Source organism: Natrix helvetica, assembly GCF_964273705.1.
Source record: "Natrix helvetica genome assembly, chromosome: 10".
NCBI lineage: Eukaryota > Metazoa > Chordata > Lepidosauria > Squamata > Natricidae > Natrix > Natrix helvetica.
In genome coordinates, this window is record NC_138561.1 from 3,514,026 (window position 1) to 3,535,877 (window position 21,852).

The 21,852-nt window shown below is 44.8% G+C and overlaps 1 protein-coding gene across 1 annotated transcript; it reads right to left on the minus strand.

Moving 5' to 3' along the window:
• Positions 1–641: 641 nt before the first annotated feature.
• MLKL (mixed lineage kinase domain like pseudokinase) lies at positions 642–20,194 on the minus strand (the record flags this gene model as incomplete). Its single annotated transcript, XM_081963044.1, has 10 exons — positions 642–1,447; positions 1,904–2,095; positions 3,288–3,428; positions 5,078–5,127; positions 6,982–7,133; positions 8,721–8,805; positions 11,043–11,178; positions 13,459–13,556; positions 16,400–16,565; positions 19,744–20,194. 9 exons carry the CDS (start codon positions 20,192–20,194, stop codon positions 2,025–2,027), a joined length of 1,350 nt encoding a protein of 449 aa, XP_081819170.1. The 3' UTR covers positions 642–1,447; positions 1,904–2,024.
• Positions 20,195–21,852: the final 1,658 nt, after the last annotated feature.

A 21,852-nucleotide genomic window follows, 5' to 3' on the forward strand; every position in this document is an offset into this window, starting at 1 on the left:
TGCAACAGAATCCCTTAAGCCACCAGGCTTGAAATTTTGGGCTTAGACAACTTAGACCAGGGGTGTCCAAACTTGGGAACTTTAAGACTTGTGGACTTCAACTCCCAGAATTCCCCAGCCAGCATGGAATTCTGGGAGTTGAAGTCCACAAGTCTTAAAGTTCCCAAGTTTGGACACCCCTGACTTAGACCTACGCTCTCTTAGATCCAACCTAAGCATAGACTAGTACATAAAACTATCTGCTACAATGTCTTACTTGTCAACACAACAATACAAGAGCACACAACAGATACAAACTTAAAACTAAACCACTCCAAACTCAATTGCAGAAAATACAACTTCAGCAACAGAGTGGTCAACGCCTGGAATGCTCTACCTGACTCTGTGGTTTCTTCCCCAAACCCCCAAACTTTAACCTTAGACTGGCTACTTTTGACCTCACCCCATTCCTAAGAGGTCCGTAAAGGGGCGTGCATAAGCGCACCAGCGTGCCTACCGTCCCTGTGTTACTATCCCCACTTATTCGTATCCTTTTCCTGTATTCGTAATCATGTTTATACATATCTGTTATACATGTTTGACAAAATAAATAAAATAAGAAATAAATAGATAAATAAGCTTTATTGTCATTTTTAGGGCATTATAAGACATTAGATAAATAAGCTTTATTGTCATTTTTAGGGCATTATAAGACATTAGAGAGCAATGGGTAACAATAAAGGAACTGTTATTTTATAGCAGGTTGATTGTGCCAGGCTGCATGTATCAGTGCAATATAATAAAAGTCCCTTTTAATTATTAAGACATGAGCTAGTTCCTTTTGTGTGTCCCGTGAAACATCTTTATCTTTCTTGTAATCTGTCGTTTTTAAATCAACTTTCAAATCAAGAGCTGTGGTTAGGCGCAGTGGCTAGAGTTCAGTTCTCCCAAATAAGAGGCTACCGTATTTTTCGGAGTATAAGACACACCTTTTCCCCCCCAAAAAAGAGGGTGCCCAGGACTGAGCAGTTTAAGGCTGTTGTGCAAATACAGATAGTCCTTGACTTACAACCACAATTGAGCCCAAAATTTATGTTGCTAAGTGAGAAATTTGCTTAAGAGAGTTTTGCCCCATTTTAGGACCGACAAAATCTTCAACATCGTTTCCCTGGGAGAAGAATGCCAACCCATAGAGTGACTGTTTCCAAAACAACTCTTTTAAACTTGACCCAACCATGAGAGACACACAATGGGAAAGGGACCAAGGGAGGAAACTTAACTGGCGTAAAATCTCAGCTCTGGCTTTTTCACTCCTGTAGTTCACTTGACTTCTAGTAAACGATGCCTTTCTCAACAACTGGAGTTAAGGATCGTTTTTACTCAGGAGCCCAAATGAAGGCAGGTTTGACATTGGCCTTCAACATCTGGGGGAGATTTGCTACCCCAAACCCCCACATTTTATGGAGCCAATCATGGGGAAGAACAAGATACTCCCATATAACACCACTCCTGCGCAAGCTGCACTGGCTGCCTGTGGTTTTTCGGGTGCGTTTCAAGGTGTTGGTTACTATCTTCAAAGCGCTTCATGGCACGGGACCTAGTTACCTGCGGGATCGCATCTCACCTCATACATCCCTGCGACCAATTCGCTCCCACAGGGAGGGACTCCTCCGGGTGCCGTCCACTAAGCAGTGTCAACGGGCGGTGCCCAGGAGTAGAGCCTTCTCTGTGATGGGCCCAACCCTCTGGAATGACCTCCCCCCAGATATCAGAACTACTACCGACCTCCGCTCCTTCCGACAGAAACTTAAGACCCACCTGTTCCAATTAGCTGGCCTAGCTGATTTATTATTATTATTATTATTATTATTATTATTATTATTATTATTATTATTATTATTATTATTATTATTATTATTATTATAACAGAAGATTTGGGTAAATGGCAAAGATGGCTCGTGGTCCAAAGGTCGGGCTGAGCCAAAGAATATTGAAATGTGGAAAAAAAGAGAGAAGGTTCAGATGATATAACGTATCTCCCACAATCACTGATTTTCACTCATGAAGTCGTTGCTGCTGTTGTCATCCTGGTCAATGAGGAGTTGGTTCACAATAACTGCAAAGGAAAAAAAAATCAGTTTTCAGAAACCTTCCTACCTCAGTTTTGTAGCTTAGCCTTCAAAACATGGTGCCATTTGTCTGCTTAATAAATGAGTAGCAATTCCATCTTTGCTGGTGTCATGGCTGCCATTCTGCTAAGCTGCGCATTGCAAGCTGACAGCTGACATCAGTAACGGGGGGAGGGAGCAGTGGGGGAAGAGAGAGCAATAGCACTTAGACTTATACACTGTTAGGGGTATCTCCGTTGGGAGACAGAAAATACCGCAGCGGAATGTACCGCTAGAGAGAAAGAACGTTGCTAGTAGAAAAAACACACGAATAGAGTTTCAGACACTGCTAGTAAAAAAGAAGTAGGTTTACTACTAATAATTGCTTCACAAGCAGTGATAGTAGATATATGTCCAAACACAATTCAAAGAACAAACAATTGCTTACAGTCGCAGTTCACGTTCCAGTCATCAAGCGAGCAAGTAGTTATCAAGCATAGGACAAGCAGAGAGAGAGAGAGAGTGAGCTCTCCTGACTCCCTCTCATTGTAGAGTTAATTACATAAGTACATTCACCCATTTAAAGCAACAACGACCATTTGTTATTGTATATAGATATATATTGCCTACCCAACACTAGGAGTATACTCCCAACTTACACCGCTTTACATTCAGAACCCAGATGAATCAAAAGGAAGCCATCCCATCCCATGGGAAGCCAACCGTCTCAAGGTCACACCAAAGGAATGCGGAGCCATGAGCATGCAAAGACATGGAATATTTCCCAAACAAAGTGTTAACTGGACATTGGCTGATAACCAGGGAGTTGGCCAGAAACAAGGGAAAGTTACCGGTATCTTTTATACATGAAAATCTCAGATCCAGCTTTGCATCTTCTATGACCACTTTGGCTTTAGTAATGTATACTTTTGGCTAATCATGGGCCAGGAGTCTTTCTTTCTTTCCTAACTGACCAGGCTGGAAGAGTTGACAGTTAGTGAGATAAGGAAGTGTGAGCCCAGAGTACTTATGTCTGGATTCATTGCTCCCCGATGCCCCAATATTTGTGCACCGTTTAGTGTTGCATTATATACAAAACTAGCTACAGGTTACGCATCAAACCCTAGCTAAAAGCAAATTATGGCTTAGTGAAATGTGTTACCTGAACCATGCACCCCAACGCCTGCTGCTTTCTCATACCTTCAGTAGTTGGGCGCTTGGAAGGGTTATAACTGCGACACTGGTTGATGATTTTCTGTAAATAGGGCGGACAGTCTTCTGCTAAAGGCTCCTGTATTTTTTGCTTATAAACCTTCTTATAGATTTCTTGAGAGTTGCAGCCTAGAATCACAATCAGAGAGGTGGCAAGATTTCACATAGACATGCATACCTAGAGCTTGCACCCAGAAATTGTGACTGCTCCCATCACTGGAGTTTTTCAAGAAGAGATTATACAGAGATTATTGTCTGAAGTCCCCCACTTGGGGTCTGCTCCCACTACTGGGCCACTGTTGGGGCAACTATGACTTGGATGATTGAGAATCTCCCGAGACACTGAGGTCTTCCTGAATTTTATTTTTTATTGCTGCCTTCTGCACCTTCTACCTGGACTTTTCATATACATTTCCAAGACCCCAGTAACGATTTTATTGGCCACACGACAGAGATCTGTATTTGTAAAGGCGAAAAAATCAGGGAGAGTCCTTAAGCAAAGCCTGGCTGATCATCATCTGGGATCATCTCTCTTAGGGTGTGTTGAAAGAGGGATCTTTCCTGACTGCTGCAAAAAAAAAAGGGCTTGACCTGCCCAAGAGCAGCAGATGTGGAAGAGAGACAAGTGGGGGAAAGCAATGAATCACTCCAAACTGTAGCTAGCTGGTCTTTGTCTCCTCAGATAAAAAGGAAGTTCTGGGAACCTCTGTGCAGATTCAGAAAATCTAACTTCCTCAACCCAAGATCTGGGAAATTCCTTGATCCCAGGTTTCACTTCTCTTGATTCAAAACGCCTCCATTTTAGGAGCCTCCAACACAGCCATTCTGTGTCCAGGGACACAACATTCAATCAATGTTGTGTCCCTGGACCTCTCTGCCTGTGCTCCATCTCCAACTGCTGAGCTGAGACCACGGCAAAAGGAAGGGCCAGAGGGCTCTTTATCAGCATGGACCAGAGCCTTGGGCAGGGGAGCAGTTTCCCTTATCTCATCCTGCCTACAAGCCACTCAGCTTTCCTTCTTACCCGCCGATGGAGAAGTAGGATATGGCACTCCTGATGGGGAAGTGGGACACGGCACTCTTCCACTAATCAGCAGGAAGACAAATCTTGAGAACTGTTCAACGGTAAGGCAGCCTAAGAAACCCCAAAGCAGTGTTTCTCAAGCTGGATGACTTTAAGATGTGTGGACTTCAACTCCCACATTTCAACTTTAAGATGGATGGAATTCATGGCTGGCTGGAGGATTCTGGGAACTGAAGTCCACCCATCTTAAAGCTGTCAAGTTTAAGGAGCTCTGCGCAGGGGAATGTCACGAGAAACATCCCCCACTTTAGAGAAGGATTAGGGGAGACATGATAGCTGTCTTCCAATATCTGAGGGACTGCCGAAGAGGAGATGGACTTGTTCTCCAAAATATCTGAAGGCAGGACAAGAAGGAATGGGTGGAAGATCATTAGAGAGAGCCAGCCTAGAATTCAGGAGGAATTAATTCTGACTAAGAAAGCAATTAAACAATGGAAGAGCTTGCCTCTCAAATTTGTGTGCTCCATCACTGGAGGTTTTCAAGAAAATATTGGACTACCTTTTTTCAAGGATGGTATCATTTTGGCCAGAAGACCTCCAAAGTCCCTTCCATCCCCACAATCCTTTGCTTTACACAGTAGTTGTGCCACAAGATGAAATAAGGAAGACCCCCTGTACCCTTCGGTTTTACCTACAGCAACCTCCCCCGTAGAAAAGAATCCAGACCTTCCCCAGAGAAGACCATAGTCCTCACCTGTAAACGGGAGCTTCCCAGTTGCAATCTCCCACAGCACAATCCCAAAGCTGAAAGAAAGGAAGGCAGAAGCTGTCACACAAGGGGGCCGAGAGATGGCAGCTCCTTCCCTGCCATTATCAAGCCATGGGGTGGCCCACCTGAGTAGGCCCTGACACGTTGGCCAGATTCGCACAATACTATTCAGCCTCCAGCCAAACATCACCACTTCAAGGCTTAGTAGTCGATTCTATGGAAAGCTTTTAGGCCTTTCATGGTTTGCAAAGCTAGCTAACAGTGGCCTATTCAATAAAACATGGTTAAGCAAACTGCTGATGTGTGGTGTGGATGGAGCCACTCTGGGATTCAATAATACAATAGTAGAGTTGGAAGGGACCTTGGAGGCCCATGGACCCACCTTGAAGGACATCAAGGTCATGGCATTTTGCCCTTTTTTTACCCCTCTCCCTCCAGATGGCAGCCTGCGACTAGGGCAGAGTCAGTGCTAACTAGGGGTTTTAAGATCTTCACAATGCCTTTTGGGGTGCCCCCACTCAAGGGAAGCCTTCCTCCCCTTCTCCCCAAGATCCGGTCTCCACAGTGGTCCACCAGCCATGACAGGATCCCTCCTGCAGATTCGTATCTCAAGGAAAGCTGAGTTCCTGCTAAGCCTCAAAAGTGGCCTATTGTGTGAATCCAGGCACCGTAGTCATTAGTTCAAGGTTTATAACTTAATATGTCGGGTACACCCAACCATTGGAATTTGGCCAAGTCACAGCTAAAGAAATTGAGGACGACATCTGAACTCTTGTCACTTCCTCCTTTCATTGCAGTTCACGTCAGGGAATCTCCAGAAAGGAAACTGAGGGAGTTTCGATGCCACAGAAATTACAGATATTTGGCCTCTCTTCTCAAAGGGGCCCCTGGAGAGACGAGGGAGGGACAGGTTGCCATAGATTGCTGGCTCTCTGCACAACACACTTTAACCTTGATACTGAATTACCCCATTTTCTGTGCTCCCACAACATTATGAATTCTAATGGAAAAGGCTAAACCGCATACAGACGGGCGTCCGCTGGCAATCCTATGCTCTGTGCACAGTCACTCATGCCCTCATCCTTTCTCGCCTGGACTACTGCAACGCTCTCTACATGGGGCTGCTCTTGAAGAGCACCTGGAGGCTTCAGCTGGTCCAGAATGCAGCCGCACAGGTTATCATGGGGGTACCTAGGTGCTCCCATGTTGCACCCCTTTTAGGCGGCCTGCACTGGTTACCGGTTGTCTTCCGGGTGCGATTCAAGGTATTAATTATGACCTCTAAAGCGCTCCATGGCTTAGGCCCAGGGTACCTGCGAGACCACCTACTGCCACCAGTAGCCTCCCACCGTCCAGTGCGATCCCACAGAGTTGGCCTCCTCAGGGTGCCGTCGGCCAGGCAGTGTCGGCTGGCTACCCCCAGGGGGAGAGCCTTCTCTGTGGGAGCGCCTTCCCTCTGGAATGAGCTGCCCCTGGAGCTTCGCATAATCCCTGACCTCCGGTCCTTCCGACGCGCCCTAAAAAATTGGCTTTTCCAGCAAGTCAGCCTGGCCTGTTAATTTTATTTAATTTTTAAAATGTGAGTCTTATATAAATTGGGTTTGTTTTTTGGACTGTTCTAATTTCCTTCAAACTTTTGTACTATGTGTTTTTTAATGCTGTACGCTGCCCTGAGTCCTTGGGAGAAGGGCGGCATATAAATCTAATAAATTCAATCCAAATCCAATCCAATCCTAATCCAATTTAAAATTAAGTTCAAAATGACATAGCAAAGCAGAATTCGGTCTGAAACTAACCCCATTAAACCGAGGCCACACTGAGCTCCAGAAAACGATGTGTTAACCCCGCATAACTCTTCATAGCTGCGGAGAGGCAGGATACAGACATACCTGTATATTTCACTAGCCAAGTTGTATGGGTGGTGTAAAGAGGCCAAGCCCTCTGGACAGATGTAGGCTAAAGAAGACACCTCCCTGGAGACTTTATCCTTGCTTTTTTGACTGATGGATGACTCAGTTTGGTCCAGTTTAAATCCTGACAACTGAATGGAATGGAAACGAAGTGAGTTCTGTGAATTCTGGGAGTTGGAAATCCGACAGGCTTAAAGCTGCCAAAGTTGGAGACCCCTGGTTTAGCACATTGTGGGAAGTCAGCCTGAGGTTTATTCCACTAGCCTGTTTGGAAATGCATCGACAGCCAATGGAGTTATTAAGGTTTTATAAAGCGGTCCTAATCGCCTGAAGTATTATTACTGCTTTATAAAGCCTTAGTAAGGCCGCACCTGGAATACTGCATCCGGTTTTGGTGACCACATTACAAAAAAGATGTTTGAGTCTTTGGAAAAAGTGCAAAGAAGAGCAACCAGGAGGATTAAAGGCCTGGAGATAAAAAACATACGAAGAACAGCTGCAGGATTTGGGTATGGCAAATCTAGAGAAAAGAGGGACTGGGGGGACATGATGGCAGTATTCCAGTGTTTGAGGGGCTGCCACAAAGAGAAGGGGGTCAATTATTCTCCAAAGCACCAGAAGGGAGGACAAGAAACAATGATTGGAAACTAACCAAGGAAAGAAGCAACCTAGAACTAAAGAGAAACTTCCTAACAGTGAGGATAATTAACCAATGGAAAAGCTTGCCTTCAAAATTTGTGGGTGCTCCCATCACTGGAGGTTTTTAAGAAGAGACTGGGCAGCATATCTGAAATGGTAGAGGGTCTCCTGCTTGAGCAGGGGGCTGGACTAGAAGATCTCCAAGGTCCCTTCCAGCTCTATTTTGATTGAGTTGTGTTAACAGGGAGTCCCTGTAATTCTGGCATTCACCCAACCATAGCACCTTCCGAAATCATCTCCCATTGTTATACTTCCCCAAAGTAGTACAATGAGGGCTTATATCACTCCAGGGATGGATGGGTAATGCTAGGAAGATATTGACTCCCTCAAACACAACACTACTTTCGAAGGGCAGGGTTTGCGTAGGTTTTCTCCAACATAATCTCACTGAAAGGAAATACAAGCCCCCTCTTACAGTTCTGTAACGATTAGACTTTTAGGGTCATTGTCTTTAAACCAGAAAGTACAGGTACAGATAATCCTTGACTTACGACCACAATCAAGCCCAACATTTCTATTGCTAAGTGAGACAGTTCTTAAGTGCGTTTTGTACCATCTTACAACCTTTCTTGCACAGCTGTTAAGTCAGGGGTGTCCAAACTTGGGAACTTTAAGACTTGTGGACTTCAACTCCTAGAATTCCCCAGCCAGCCATGCTGGCTGGGGAATTCTGGAAGTTGAAGTCCACAAGTCTTAAAGTTCCCAAGTTTGGACACCCCTGTGTTAAGTGAATCACTGCAGTTGTTCAGTTAGTAATATGGTTGTTAAGTGACTCAACCTTGTTAGAAAGTCGCCAAAGGAGATTGTATGACCCCAGGAGATTGCAAACGTCATAAATATGAGTCATATGCCAAGCATCTGAATGTGACCATGGGGATGCTGCAACGGTATAACAAGTATGAAAAATGATCATAACTCACTTTTTTCAATGCTATTGTAACTTTGAACGGTCCCTCTATGAACTGTCGTAACTCGAGGTCTATCTTTATAGTATAGGGATGCTACCATGCAGACCTCACCTTTACACAGTAGCCCTTGGCAACCAAGAATTTGGAACTGTTGATGCAACGATGCAGTTGGCACTTCTCTCCTGTCTGGTGCAACCTGCAGCCAACGAAAAGGAAGAGCTTCACCCAATTCTTATGTGCAGTTTATAGCAATAGCCCTTAGACGTATATGCAGCTTCACAGTGCTTTACAGCCCCCTCTAAGCAGTTTACAAAGTCAGCCTATTTGCCCCCAACAATCTGGGTCCTCATTTTACCCACCTCGGAAGGATGGAAGGCTGAGTCAACCTTGAGCCAGTCAGGATCGAACTCCTGGCAGTGGGTAGAGTCATCCTGCAATACTTCATTCTAACCACTGTGCCATGGAAGGGAAGGGAAGGGAAGGGAAGGGAAAGGGAAGGGAAGGGAAGGGAGGGAGGGAGGGAGGAAGGAAGGAAGGAAGGAAGGAAGGAAGGAAGGAAGGAAGGAAGGAAGGAAGGAAGGAAAGGAGGAAGGGCAATAGCAGTAGCAATATCACTTAGACTTATATGCAGCTTCACAGTGCTTTACAGCCCTCTCTAAGCGGTTTACAAAGTCAGCCTATTTGCCCCCAACAATTTCGGTCTTCATTTTACCCACCTTGGAAGGATGGAAGGCTGAGTCAACCGGAAGGAAGGAAGGAAGGAAGGAAGGAAGGAAGGAAGGAAGGAAGGAAGGAAGGAAGGAAAGGCGGAAGGAAAGGCAATAGCAATAGCAATAGCACTTAGACTTATATACCGCTTCTCAGTGCTTTCCAGCCCTCTCTAAAGCAGTTTACAGAGTCAGCCTCTTGCCCCCAACAATCTGGGTCCTCATTTTACCCACCTCAGAAGGCTGGAAGGCTGAGTCAATCTTGAGCCTGGTGGGATTTGAACTGCTAAATTGCAGTCAGCCAGCAGTCAGCAGAAGTAGCCTGCAGTACTGCACTCGAACCACTCTGCCACCGTGGGTCTTTTCCAAATCTGAGACAGATCTGATCCCTCAGGGCACACTAGGCAGCCAAGGCTCAGTCAATGAGTCCTTTGCTAGGACCTTAAGCTCATTATTCATGGGTCATGATGTATTGAAGACTACATGGAGAGGCTGGGACTGAGATCCCTGGAAATGTGAAGCTTGTAGAGTTGTGGTGGTGCAGTGGTTAGAATGCAGTATTGTTGCAGGGTAATTCTGCCCACTGCTAGGAGTTCAATTATGATTGGCTCAAGGTTGACTCAGCCTTCCATCCATCTGAGGTAGGTAAAATGAGGACCCAGATTGTTGGGGGCAAGAGGCTGACTCTGTAAACTACTGAGAGAGCTGTAAAGCACTGTGAAGCAGTATATAAGTCTATTGCTATTGCCCTTCCTTCCTTCCTTCCTTCCTTCCTTCCTTCCTTCCTTCCTTCCTTCCTTCCTTCCTTCCCACATGAAGCAGTATATGTCTAAGTGCTACTGATATTACTATTCTTTCCCACATAAAGTGGTATATAAGTCTAAGTGCTACTGCTATTGCTATTCATTCCCATATAAAGTGGTATGTAAGTCTATTGCTATTCTTTCTCACATTCTTTCCCACATGAAGCGGTATATAAGTCTAAGTGCTACTGATATTGCTATTCTTTCCCACATAAAGCAGTATATAAGTCTAAGTGCTATTACTATTGCTATTCATTCCCACATAAAGTGGTATATAAATCTTTGCTTTATTCCCACATAAAGTGGTATATAAGTCTAAGTGCTACTGCTATTGCTATTCATTCCCATATAAAGTGGTATGTAAGTCTATTGCTATTCTTTCTCACATTCTTTCCCACATGAAGCGGTATATAAGTCTAAGTGCTACTGATATTGCTATTCTTTCCCACATAAAGCAGTATATAAGTCTAAGTGCTACTGCTATTGCTATTCATTCCCACATAAAGTGGTATATAAATCTAAGTGCTACTGCTATTGCTATTCATTCCCACATAAAGTGATATATAAGTCTAAGTGCTATTGCTATTGCTATTCTTTCCCACATAAAGCGGTATATAAGTCTAAGTGCTACTGCTATTGCTATTCATTCCCACATAAAGTGGTATATAAATCTAAGTGCTACTGCTATTGCTATTTATTCCCACATAAAGTGGTACATAAGTCTAAGTGCTACTGCCATTGCTATTCATTCCCATATAAAGTGGTATATAAGTCTATTGCTATTCTTTCCCCCATTCTTTCCCACATAAAGCGGTATTTAAGCCTAAGTGCTACTGCTATTGCCAGGACAGGATGAGACAGGAACTGGTGTTGAGGACCAACTTTCAAGAGCACCTGCTCCTTCTCCCTCCAGCCACACACACCTGTACAGCCCAGCGGCCGCATCCGAAGCCATTTCGCAGCGAATCTTCCATGGCAGGTCCTGTTCTTTTCTCAAGACTTCCCGCAGGGTGCCTTTTTCACAATACTCAGTGACTATGGAGAACTGTGGAACGGTCCCTAAAGGAACAAAGATCCTCCATGAGTGGATGGCTACTCCTGGGACTCTGCTCCGCTTAGCTCACCTGGCCGGGACGCTCCGTTTCTCAACCCCAAGCCAGAACAGCAAAGGGAGCCCCCCTACCCTACCCCCTTCTCTGCTTCGCTCCTGTTCATTGAACGAAAGGCAGAAGTCAGTTATGCTGGCTGGGGAATTCTGGGAGATGAAGTCCAGCTATCTTCAAGTTGCCAACTTTGAGAAACAGTGAGTTAGAATGAAATACCAACGTCTTGCTAATATGCAATAGAAGCTTTTGCACAAAAATCTACCCGTGGCTGCGTTAACCGCCTCTCTGGAAGAGCCAAGGCTGAATGGGTGTACCTACTAAGGAACTTCCCCTTGAGTTTAGATCCGTCTCCAGAGTTCCCACCCACAATTCATTGAAGAGCTGGCTCTGAAAAGCCAGCCATAAACCTTGCAATTCTGCCAACAATGGAGTGATGGCAGTGTTATTACAACCTCTCCTCACTTCCCTTTTTCTGCAGGAAATCTCTCCCCTAACTCTGCACGAAAAAAGTCAGTGGAAGTTAGAGGGGGCTGCCTCAGGACAGGTAGTCCTTTCGTTTAGTGACTGTTGGAAGTGACAGCCGTGATGAAAAAAAGTGACTTATGACCTGTCCTCAGGCTTACAACTTGGCAGCATCCCTGTGGGTCTATGACAATTCGCCAGAGCCAATTCACCATGGCTAACTTGCCACAGGGCCACTCACTGCAGGACAAGAGTCACATTAATGTTAAACAAACAGTGGAATAGAATCATGAAAGGAAGGCTGCAAAAGGAGGGATAGAGTGAGATGTGAATTGCAAAAATTATTTTGCAATTTATTTTAAATAATTCAATAGAATTGTTAAATTGTCCCATGGTGAGTTAGCCAAGGTGACTTGGCCAAGGTGAGTTGGCCAAGGTGAGTTGGCCATGGTGAGTTAGCCAAGGTGACTTGGCCAAGGTGAGATGGCCATGGTGAGTTAGCCAAGGTGACTTGGCCAAGGTGAGTTGGCCATGGTGAGATGGCCATGGTGAGTTAGCCAAGGTGACTTGGCCAAGGTGAGATGGCCATGGTGAGTTAGCCAAGGTGACTTGGCCAAGGTGAGTTGGCCATGGTGAGATGGCCATGGTGAGTTGGCCATAGTGAGATGGCCATGGTGAGTTGGCCATGGTGAGTTGGCCAAGGTGAGTTGGCCAAGGTGAGTTGGCTGTGGCAAGTTGTCCCATTCCAAATCCCCTTTAGTCACCTGATCAAAATTGGGCACTTGGCAAGCAGCATGAATTTATATAGTTGCAGCCTCCCAGGGTCACCAATTGCAACTGGAGGGACATAGTCACACGAATCAATTGAACCTTTGCTATTTGCTTCTGTTAAGAATGGCTTTTTGCTGTTTTGCTTCTGTAAGGGATTGGAAAACAAATAAGAAAGATAGAACCAAGAGCTACCCAGGAACATTCTGCTTCATAGATAACCAGGAAGCGGGGGGGGGGGGCAGGGCAAGGAGCTGCCCAAGAATGCCCATCAAATAGATAAGAAGAGCAGGACTACATAAAGCTACAAGGGACGCTCTATAGACATGCTTTGGAGATAAGAAGGACACGGACAAGACATTGCTCACGATGAGTAACAAACATTGTCCCTGGTTGGCTACATGAGCGCATAAGTTCTTAACCACACTCTCCCCAAGTGTGGCCTTTTTCCTTGCATGCTTGCTGCCTCTATGCTGTGAACCTTTCACCCAGCTCTTTTCCTTTGGCCCAAATAAAAGCAGTTACTTTTTCCAAGCCTTTGCTTTGTCCAGGGGTGTCCAAACTTGGGAACTTTAAGACTTGTGGACTTCAACTCCCAGAATTCCCCAGCCAGCTCTGCTGGCTGGGGAATTCTGGGAGTTGAAGTCCACAAGTCTTAAAGTTCCCAAGTTTGGACACCCCTGGCTTAGTCTCTTTTTGGCATTTTGGTGACTTTGAGTACATTTTTGAGCTTTACACAACCTTGCCGCTTGGCTTCAGAAAAGCAAAATCAATGGAGGAAGCCAGATTCACTGAACGACTGGAGTGATTGGCTTAACACCAACACCGTCCCTGCCGCCGCCATGGTAAAAAAAAGATCGCAACATCCAGTGTGACTCACTTAAAAACCGCCTTGCTTAGCCATGGGAATTCTGGTCATAGATTGTGGTCATAGGTCGAGGACTTCCTGAATTTATCCCCATGAGGCTCTTCTCCAAATCCCAAGCCAGCCCAAAGATCTTACCGCTTTCATCAATGCAGATGCCATACAAGCGGACAATGTAGGAGGACTCCAACCTCTTCAGGGTCCTGATCTCTTCCTCGAAGATCTGCCTCACCTTCCTGCGAGAAACTGAACAGGGTCAGTCTTGGGCAGGATCTGATGGCATCGCCCTCAACACAGACACACCCAAACAGAAAGAAGGATTTACAATGATGAACAGATTGAACAGATTAACAGAGTTGTAAGGGATCTTGTAGGTCATCTAGTCCATCCCCTGCTCAAGCAGGAGACCCTACACCATTTCTGACAGATGGCAGTCCAGCTTTCTTCTTGAAAGCTTCCAGTGATGAAGCTCCCACAACTTCCAAAGGCAACTTCTGTTCCACTGGTTGATTGTTCTCACTGTCAGAAAATTTATCCTTATTTCCAGGTTGAATCTCTCTTGGTCATTTTCCACCCATTATTCCTTGTCTGGACCTTCAGGTACCTTGGAGAATAGCTTGACCTCCCCCCTCTTCTCTGTGGCAACCCCTCAAATATTGGAAGACTGCTATCCTGTCTCCCCTGGTCCTTCTCTTCCCTAGAATAGCCATGCCCAGTTCCTGCAACTGTTCTTCATGTTTTAGTCTCCAGGTTTTTGATCATGTTAGATAGATTCAGATTAAGAGAGTTGGAAGGCATCTTGTAGGTCATCTAGTCCAACCCAAGCAGACCCTACGCTATTTCTGACAAATGGCAGTCCAGGCTCTTCTTGAAAGCCTCCAGTAATGAAGCTCCCACAACTTCCAAAGGCAACTTCTGTTCCACTGGTTGATTGTTCTCAATGTCAGAAAATTCCTCCTTATTTCCAGGTAGAATCTCTCCTTGGTCAGTTTCCATCCATTATTCCTTGTCTGGCCTTCAGGTGCCTTGGAAAACAGGTGGACCCCCTCCTCTCTGTGGCAGCCCCTCAAATATTGGAAAACTGGTATCATGTCTCCCCTGGTTCTTCTCTTCACTAGACTAGCCATGCCCAGTTCCTGCAACCATTCATCATATGTTTTAGCCTCCAGTCCCCTAATCCTCCTAGTTGCTCTTCTCTGCACTTTTTCTGGAGTCTCAACATCTTTTTATAGTGTGGTGACCAAAACTGGATACAGTATTCTAGATGTGGCCTTACTAAGGCTTTATAGAGTGGTCTTAGTACCTCCCTTGATCTTGATTCAGTCCCTCTGTTAATGCAACTTAAGATCTCATTGGCTTTTTTGGCTGCCACTGCACACTGCTGGCTCCTATTTAGCTGGTTGTCCACTAAGACTCCAAGATCCCTCTCACAGTTACTGCTATTAAGCCTGGTTTCACCCAATCTATATGTGTCCTTTTGGGTTTTTCTTGCCTATGAGGTAGAGACATACTTTTAATTCAGAGCTGAAACAGATTCTCGCCCCATATTTTGGATAGTGCAATGCCCTCTTACTGGGAATCGACTTCAGGTTGCAACTGACCTTGGCTAACCTCAGAAGCCTGAGCAGGTCAGTCCTTGGATGGGGGACCACTCAGAAACCAAGAGGGCTTTATGCTAGCCCAAAAAGGCTGGGGCATCCCAGAACAAAAGGCAAAAGTGACAGCCAACCATTTGCTGCCAAGAAAATGCCCATATCGATGCATCACATGTGTGACATGAGGAAGGGCACCATGGCAGTGCGTGATCTGGGATGTCCCTCACCTCCTGGAACAGCCTCCCCCCATAATCACTCTGGCATCTATGCTGGAGTTATCCTGGAGAGCCATGAAAAGAGAACTTCCACAGAAATCACTGGGTCAACCCTGCCAGGTAGATCATCTAAGACAGGGGTGTCCAAACTTGGGAACTTTAAGACTTGTGGACTTCAACTCCCAGAATTCCCCAGCCAGCCATGGGAGTTGAAGTCCACAAGTCTTAAAGTTCCCAAGTTTGGACACCCCTGATCTAAGAAAACCAACCCTACAGGAGGATTAGAACCAGAACTTCATTGAGATTGGCCAACATTACATAATCCTGCAAGTCTACTTGTACTTTCCCTCCGTTCCCACTTTCTTGCAGTACAGCAGCATTTAAGTGCCATACTCTAAATAAATCGGTCTCTACCTAGGACTTAGGTAATCATCAGAATGATTGAGGGTCAGGTGTTTTCAAATCTGTGCAAATAAATGGATAAAGTTATCCCTAGAAGACAGCTTTTTTTCCTTTTCTTCCAGATCTGATTTTCAGAGACTTCTTCGACTAGTTCCTGTAGGATTTTTTTTTCTTTTGTGATATTTTTTTTTTATTTATCTCCAAAGTTAAAACATAAAACAAAGAAAAATTTTAAAAATAAAATAAAAAGGAAGACAAACCTATAAACGAACATCAAGCACTGACAATTAAAAAAATGTGTACAAAAAAAAATGACAAGTATTGCCTTAGCACTAACATGAAACATAAATTCAATGAGATTCATCACTGGAAGTTTTCAACAATAGACTGGACTGCCATTTGTCAGAAATGTGTTGGGTCAACTTCTTGGCCAGGGGGTTGGACTAGAAGACCTCCAAGGTCCCTTCCCGTTCTGTTAATCTGTTAAAATTATCCTCCCTGGTTGAATGTTACAAAACATATCCCTGCAGTTTCCTTGGCAAGCTTTTTCAGAAGTGGCTTGCCATTGCCTCTTTCCTAGGGTGGAGAGAAAGTGACTGGCCTAAGGTCACCCTACCGGCTTTGTGCCTCAGGCAGGACTACAACTCAGTTCCCCAGCCTGGTGCCTTAAGCACCTCAAATTGGCTGTGAAGATATCTTTCCCCGACTTCCCTGGACAAAGGACAAAAGCAGGAGGTGGGAAGAGCAGCGATAAACAATGTGAAAAGTTACAAAGTGGATGCAGCAGCTGGAGGAAAAAGTCAGCTTAACTTTTCGACTCGAATATAACCGGTTCTACCATCCCCACAACCACCCTTCTTCACTCACTTGGTGTTGATGGTCAGAGGGTTTTTGAAGACTTTGACGGCCACCGGACCTTTGTAATATTCTCCTTTGTACAGGATGTAGTCTTTCATCTCCGACAGAAAGGCCATCTTCGTTAAAAAGCGCCTGTCTATCTCTGTGATTTCTGTTTGAGCTTCTTCCTTCTGCCCTGGAAACAAGGATTGAATAGAATGAAAACGGTGAGGCTACCATCTTGCACTTTTCAGTGCAAGAAAAATAAAAACAGCCTGAAGGAGAGAGGGACTTTCCAACAATATCTGAAGAGTGAGGCAGAAAAGGTGAAAATGCGAGATAGGATGGCCGGGATAGGATGACCCAGTCTGTGCATGTTCTTATCCTATTGTTGCCTTGAACCGTGAGTCAGGGTGGCAAAAAAAGTCTGGATAGTGGACGTGGCATGTCAGGGGAAAATATTTCACCCTGAACTAGATGAGGTCTTAGATCGCGGCTTTTCCAAACAGCATTATCTTTAAGGTGCGAAAAAAGAAATAAAATCCCGGAAAACATATTCTAATTAAAAACAAGCTTTAATACAAAAATAATAAAACAAAGAAATAAACAAATCTATCTAATTGTTAGATTTTGGCAGAAGCAATTTGTCTACCAGCTTCCTGGCAGACGGACAAAGATCAAAAGGAAAGAAGTCTCTGGAATGGGTGATGTAATAAACATGTTAAGCATGCGCAATAAATCATTGTCAGATAAGACCTTATGACCTGCGCAGTAACTCTTTCTATTATTCAGCTGTTCAGTTCAAGCTAGCAAACAATTTAACGCAGTGACATGGCAGCACCTGGAGACAGCAGAAACAACTGGAGAAGATTACAAAATGCAAAAGACCTGCAAATAGAAATAGAATGACTGTGGCAAAAGAAAGCAAAGATAGCACCAATGGTGGGTTCGGCCAAGTAAGTAGTAACTCGGCCACCCACGCACCAGTTCTATTGTTGGTGGTACCATCTTTATTTTTGCTTCTGCGCATGAGCAGAACATTCTCCATTGCAGAAATGTGCAGAGCTTTTAGGTGTAAATGTGCACGCCGAACATAATGCCGCTAGCAATCCCCCCCTGGGTAGCACCAATAGTAGCAGGTGCCTTGGATGCAATCCCAAAACAACCGGAGTCCTGCTTGAACACCATCGGCATTGACAATATCCCCATCAGTCAATTGCAAAAGGCAGCTTTCCTCAAAGCAGCCGACCTCCTGCAAAGATACCTTTAATATCATCCAACATCCAGATCAGGCTATCCCAGGTCTCTGGGAAGGACTCCGCAGGTGGACAAAAATGCCAAATCCAGCCTGAACTCCTGGCTGCCTGTGCAACGAACCATAATAATAACACAAATGGACACATACGGTATCTGGATAGCGCTGTAAAAACTGCAAGGAAAAAAGCAAGGCCCAAAGGTGCCTTCTTTCAAAAGACAACGGGACTTTCTTGTTTTGCTTGAAGACGTTTCGCTTCTCATCCCAGATGCTTCTTCAGTTCTGACTGAATGGTGGAGAACGGAAGGATTTATATTCCTTGCAGTCATCTGAGAGTCATTGAGGCTACTTGGAGATTTATCTGTGTCCTCAGGGCCACCTAAACCTTGTGATCTGCTCTTTTTTTCTGGAAGTCCATTCATACGCGGCCCCATTCAAAAGGTGTTCATCCCTAAAAGCCTAGCTAAATGTCTGCAGAGATTCTCTGTCATCCGTTGTCCCACAGGTGCTTTTTCAAAAGGCAACTGGGCTTCCTTTATTTTTTTCTTGAAGACATTTCGCTTCTCATCCAAGAAGCTTCTTCTGTGCTAAGGACCAGATGATTGCAAGGAATATGAATCCTTCCATTCCCCCACCATTAAATCAGAACTGAAGAAGCTTCTTGAACAAGAAGTGAAATGTCTTCAAGCAAAACCAAGAAAGTCCAATTGTCTTTTGAGGAAAAAAAAAAACCACCTTTGGGACAACCATGACCTGGATGGCTGAGAATCTCCATAGAAAAAGAAAAGAAAAAGGCAAAACAGAATTGTTCTACCGGGCACTATTTTTAAGATGTTTAGGAACTGATGCAAAATACCTTCCACCTATTCTTCTTCTTTTAAATTTCCTCTTGTAGGCTTTGGAGTGCTGGGTTGTGTCCATAGACAGGTTCCATCCATCCATAGGGCTAGATTTTTTTTTTAAAAAAGAAGTTTTTCCTTTTCCTTTTCAGTTTTCGTAGCAGCATCTATATGTCTGCTTGTGTGCTTGGAAGCCATTTGTCTAACGGTGGCAATGTTCCTTTTTCTGATGTTGACTGTCGAATGCAGTCACGGATTTCAGGCATGGGTCACCCTCCCTCCTTGGTAGGCAATCGTGATGGTCTCTTTTGAAGACAAAGAGAAGCGGCCAGATCTCAAAATATTAGGAAATGACTGCTGAATGTGGGATTCATGATGCAACAGTCCGAATATAAAGGTTGGAAGGTCACAAAAAAGGGGGCCTTCTCCAACTTAATTCTGGCCCAAAGAGCATCCTCAGAGGTGTAAGCCACTTCCAGAAGAAAGGAGACCATAGGGCAGCTTTCCCTGGTGAGAATCCCACAGAAGCACCAAACTCCAGAATTCCCACCCTGCATGAGTTAGTATCTCCCACTGAACACACCTCCCCTGGGATTGCTTTACCTGCCTCTAATTGCTTAGAAACATCTGGAACTAGAGAGAGAGAGAGAGAGAGAGAGAGAGAGAGAGAGAGAGAGAGAGAGAGAGAGAGAGAGAGAGAGAGAGATTCCCTGTTCCATTTCTCAAAGGAAGCACAGAACAGAATAACAGAGTTGGAAGGGACCTTGTAGGTCATCTAGTCCACCATCCCTCCCACCCCACCCAAGCAGGAGACCCTACACCTTTTCTGACAGATGGCAGTCCGGTTTCTTCTTGAAAGCTTCCAGTGATGAAGCTCCCATGACTTCCAAAGGCAACTTCTGTTCCATTAGTTGATTGTTCTCACTGTCAGGAATTTTCTCCTTATTTCTAGGTTGAATCTCTCCTTGATCAGTTTCCGTCCATTATTTCTTGTCTGGCCTTCGGATGCTTTGGAAAACAGGTGGAACCCCCTCAAATATTGGAAGACTACTGTCATGTCTCCCCTGGCTAGTGAAGACATGAAACAATGGATGGAAGCTAATCAAGGAGAGAAGCAACTTGGAGAAACTTCCTAACAGGGAGGACAATCAACCAGTGGAACAGCTTTGCCTTCTGAAGTTGTGGGTGCTTCATCACTGGAAGTTTTTAAAGAAGAGCCTGGACAGCCATTTGTCTGAAGTGGTGTAGGGTCTCCTGCCCTACCCAAAACACAGCCGTACCTTTGGCCATCTCCTTCCAGCAAACTTTGTCTTCCGCCAGATCTTGGCAGCATTCCTTGCTCACCACGCACTTCTGAAAGCTCACTAGCACCTTCTGCTCCACCTGGAGCTGCAGCAGAAGTCCTTGGCCCATATCTCCAAAGCGCTCGTTCAGGTTGGCAAACTCTTCCAGCATCTCCCCAGCCTTCACAAATCTCTCCAGCACGTTATGGTTTTCGTACTTCTCGAAGAGTCCCTGGGCTTCAAGCAAAAGGTCCAGCATGCTATGCAGCATCCATGTCAGACTGGAGGACAGTTTGCTAAGGGGCTGAGCCTTGAGGAGCTCAATAGGCCTCAGGAGGACCTCCATGCGCTTGACAAGGCGCTCTTTCTGCTTCTTGCAGTACTTCATGTGCTGATATTGCCCGTAGATGACTTTCGCAACAGCTAGAATGTGATCCACGATGTCCATGGCTGCAAGGAAGGAACAATCCTGTGAACAAAGCATGTCTCAACTGGCAGCTAGAATTGTATTTGCACAAAGCAGACAAAATCCCATCAGAAGGGGAGATAATAAAGAAGATATTAGATTGTGCAGAAATGAATAGGTTGACATTGAGAATAAAGGACAAAGAGGAATCAGCGTGCTACAGGACATGGGGGCGATTTTATGATTGGCTTGAAAAAAGATACAAATTGAAAGAGAACAAAGCACAAAACAAATAACTCAGACGACACATTATTAAATCAAGGGGAGGGGGAATAAGAACATATGAAAATGTAAATATACAGGCAGAAAAATGATATGAATTGACAAATGCTAAATAGCAATTATAAGAATGTATATTTAAGAATGAATTTGAAAGGAAAACTTTTTTCAAAAATAAAAAAGCACGACTCAACTGGAATGTGCTCTTCATCTAACCCAGAAGACTTCAGGTACAGTAGACAACTTACGATGGCCCACAAGTTGGTTTTTGAAGCCTGTCTGTCCCATTGCATTACTGGGAGTCCTAATCAAGAAACCACAAGAGTGTGGAAGAGAGGAAAGTGATAAAGGGAGGAAGGGAAGGTTAGGAGAGAGGGCAGGGCAGGGGAAGAGGAGGAGAGAAAGAAGGAGTGGAAAGGAGAGAGAGGAGAAGGAGAGAGGAAGGGGAAGCAGAGAAGAGAAGGATGACAGAGGGAAGAAAGGAGGTAGGGAGGAGGAGGAGAGAGGGAGAAGAAAGTGATGGGTAGGGTGCAAATATGGTGTATGGAGAGCAGGAGAGCCAATAATCGTTCTCGGGGGTTGATGGTAAGACGAATTGATGTAAATATTTAATAATACAAAACAATGTTGGTTATGTATTTATTTATTTATTTATTTATTACTTGAACTTATTAGTCGCCCCCTCTCCCCACAGGGACTCGGGGCGACGTACAAAAGTATTATATAGCGTACAGAGGAGGTAAGAATAAATAAATAAGTTACAATACCTAAAAAAGTTAAAACCCCAGTGAAATTAACCCTTAAAAACTAAAATTACCAATTAAAAATGCCCTGGGCTGGAGAGGTTGTAGTATTATGCCAGGTCAGCTAGTCGAAACAGGTAGGTTTTCAGCTTCATACGGAAGAAGCGAAGGTCGGTTGTTGTCCTGATGTCTGGGGGGAGGTCATTCCAAAGGGTGGGGCCCACTACAGAGAAGGCCCTACTCCTGGGCGTCGCCCTCTGGCACTCTCTGGGGGACGGCACCCGGAGTAGTCCCTCTCTGTGTGAGCGGACGGGTCGCAGGGATGTATGTAACAGTATATATGTGGTTATTTATATGAAAATGAAAAAAAAATGAAAAACTTCATAAATCAAGGAACCATGGGAATCGTAAGCCCTCCATGGACTTACAATTAGGAAGCTTCTTTGGCAAAAGGTAGACATCCTCACCATCACCAACATCTAGGGAAGCCAACCTGCAGGGCTTCAATTAGCTGCAGGGATTCTGAAAGAAGTCATGTTATTTCAGACACGGATTACCCTCGTTGCTTAACAGGGAATCTTTTTTGAAATCAGGGGCTACCACCTCAAAACACCATCTTGCCTACTAATACAAAATGATTACACCATTGTATTATGGGGTCTTTAGGCTGCCCTTATT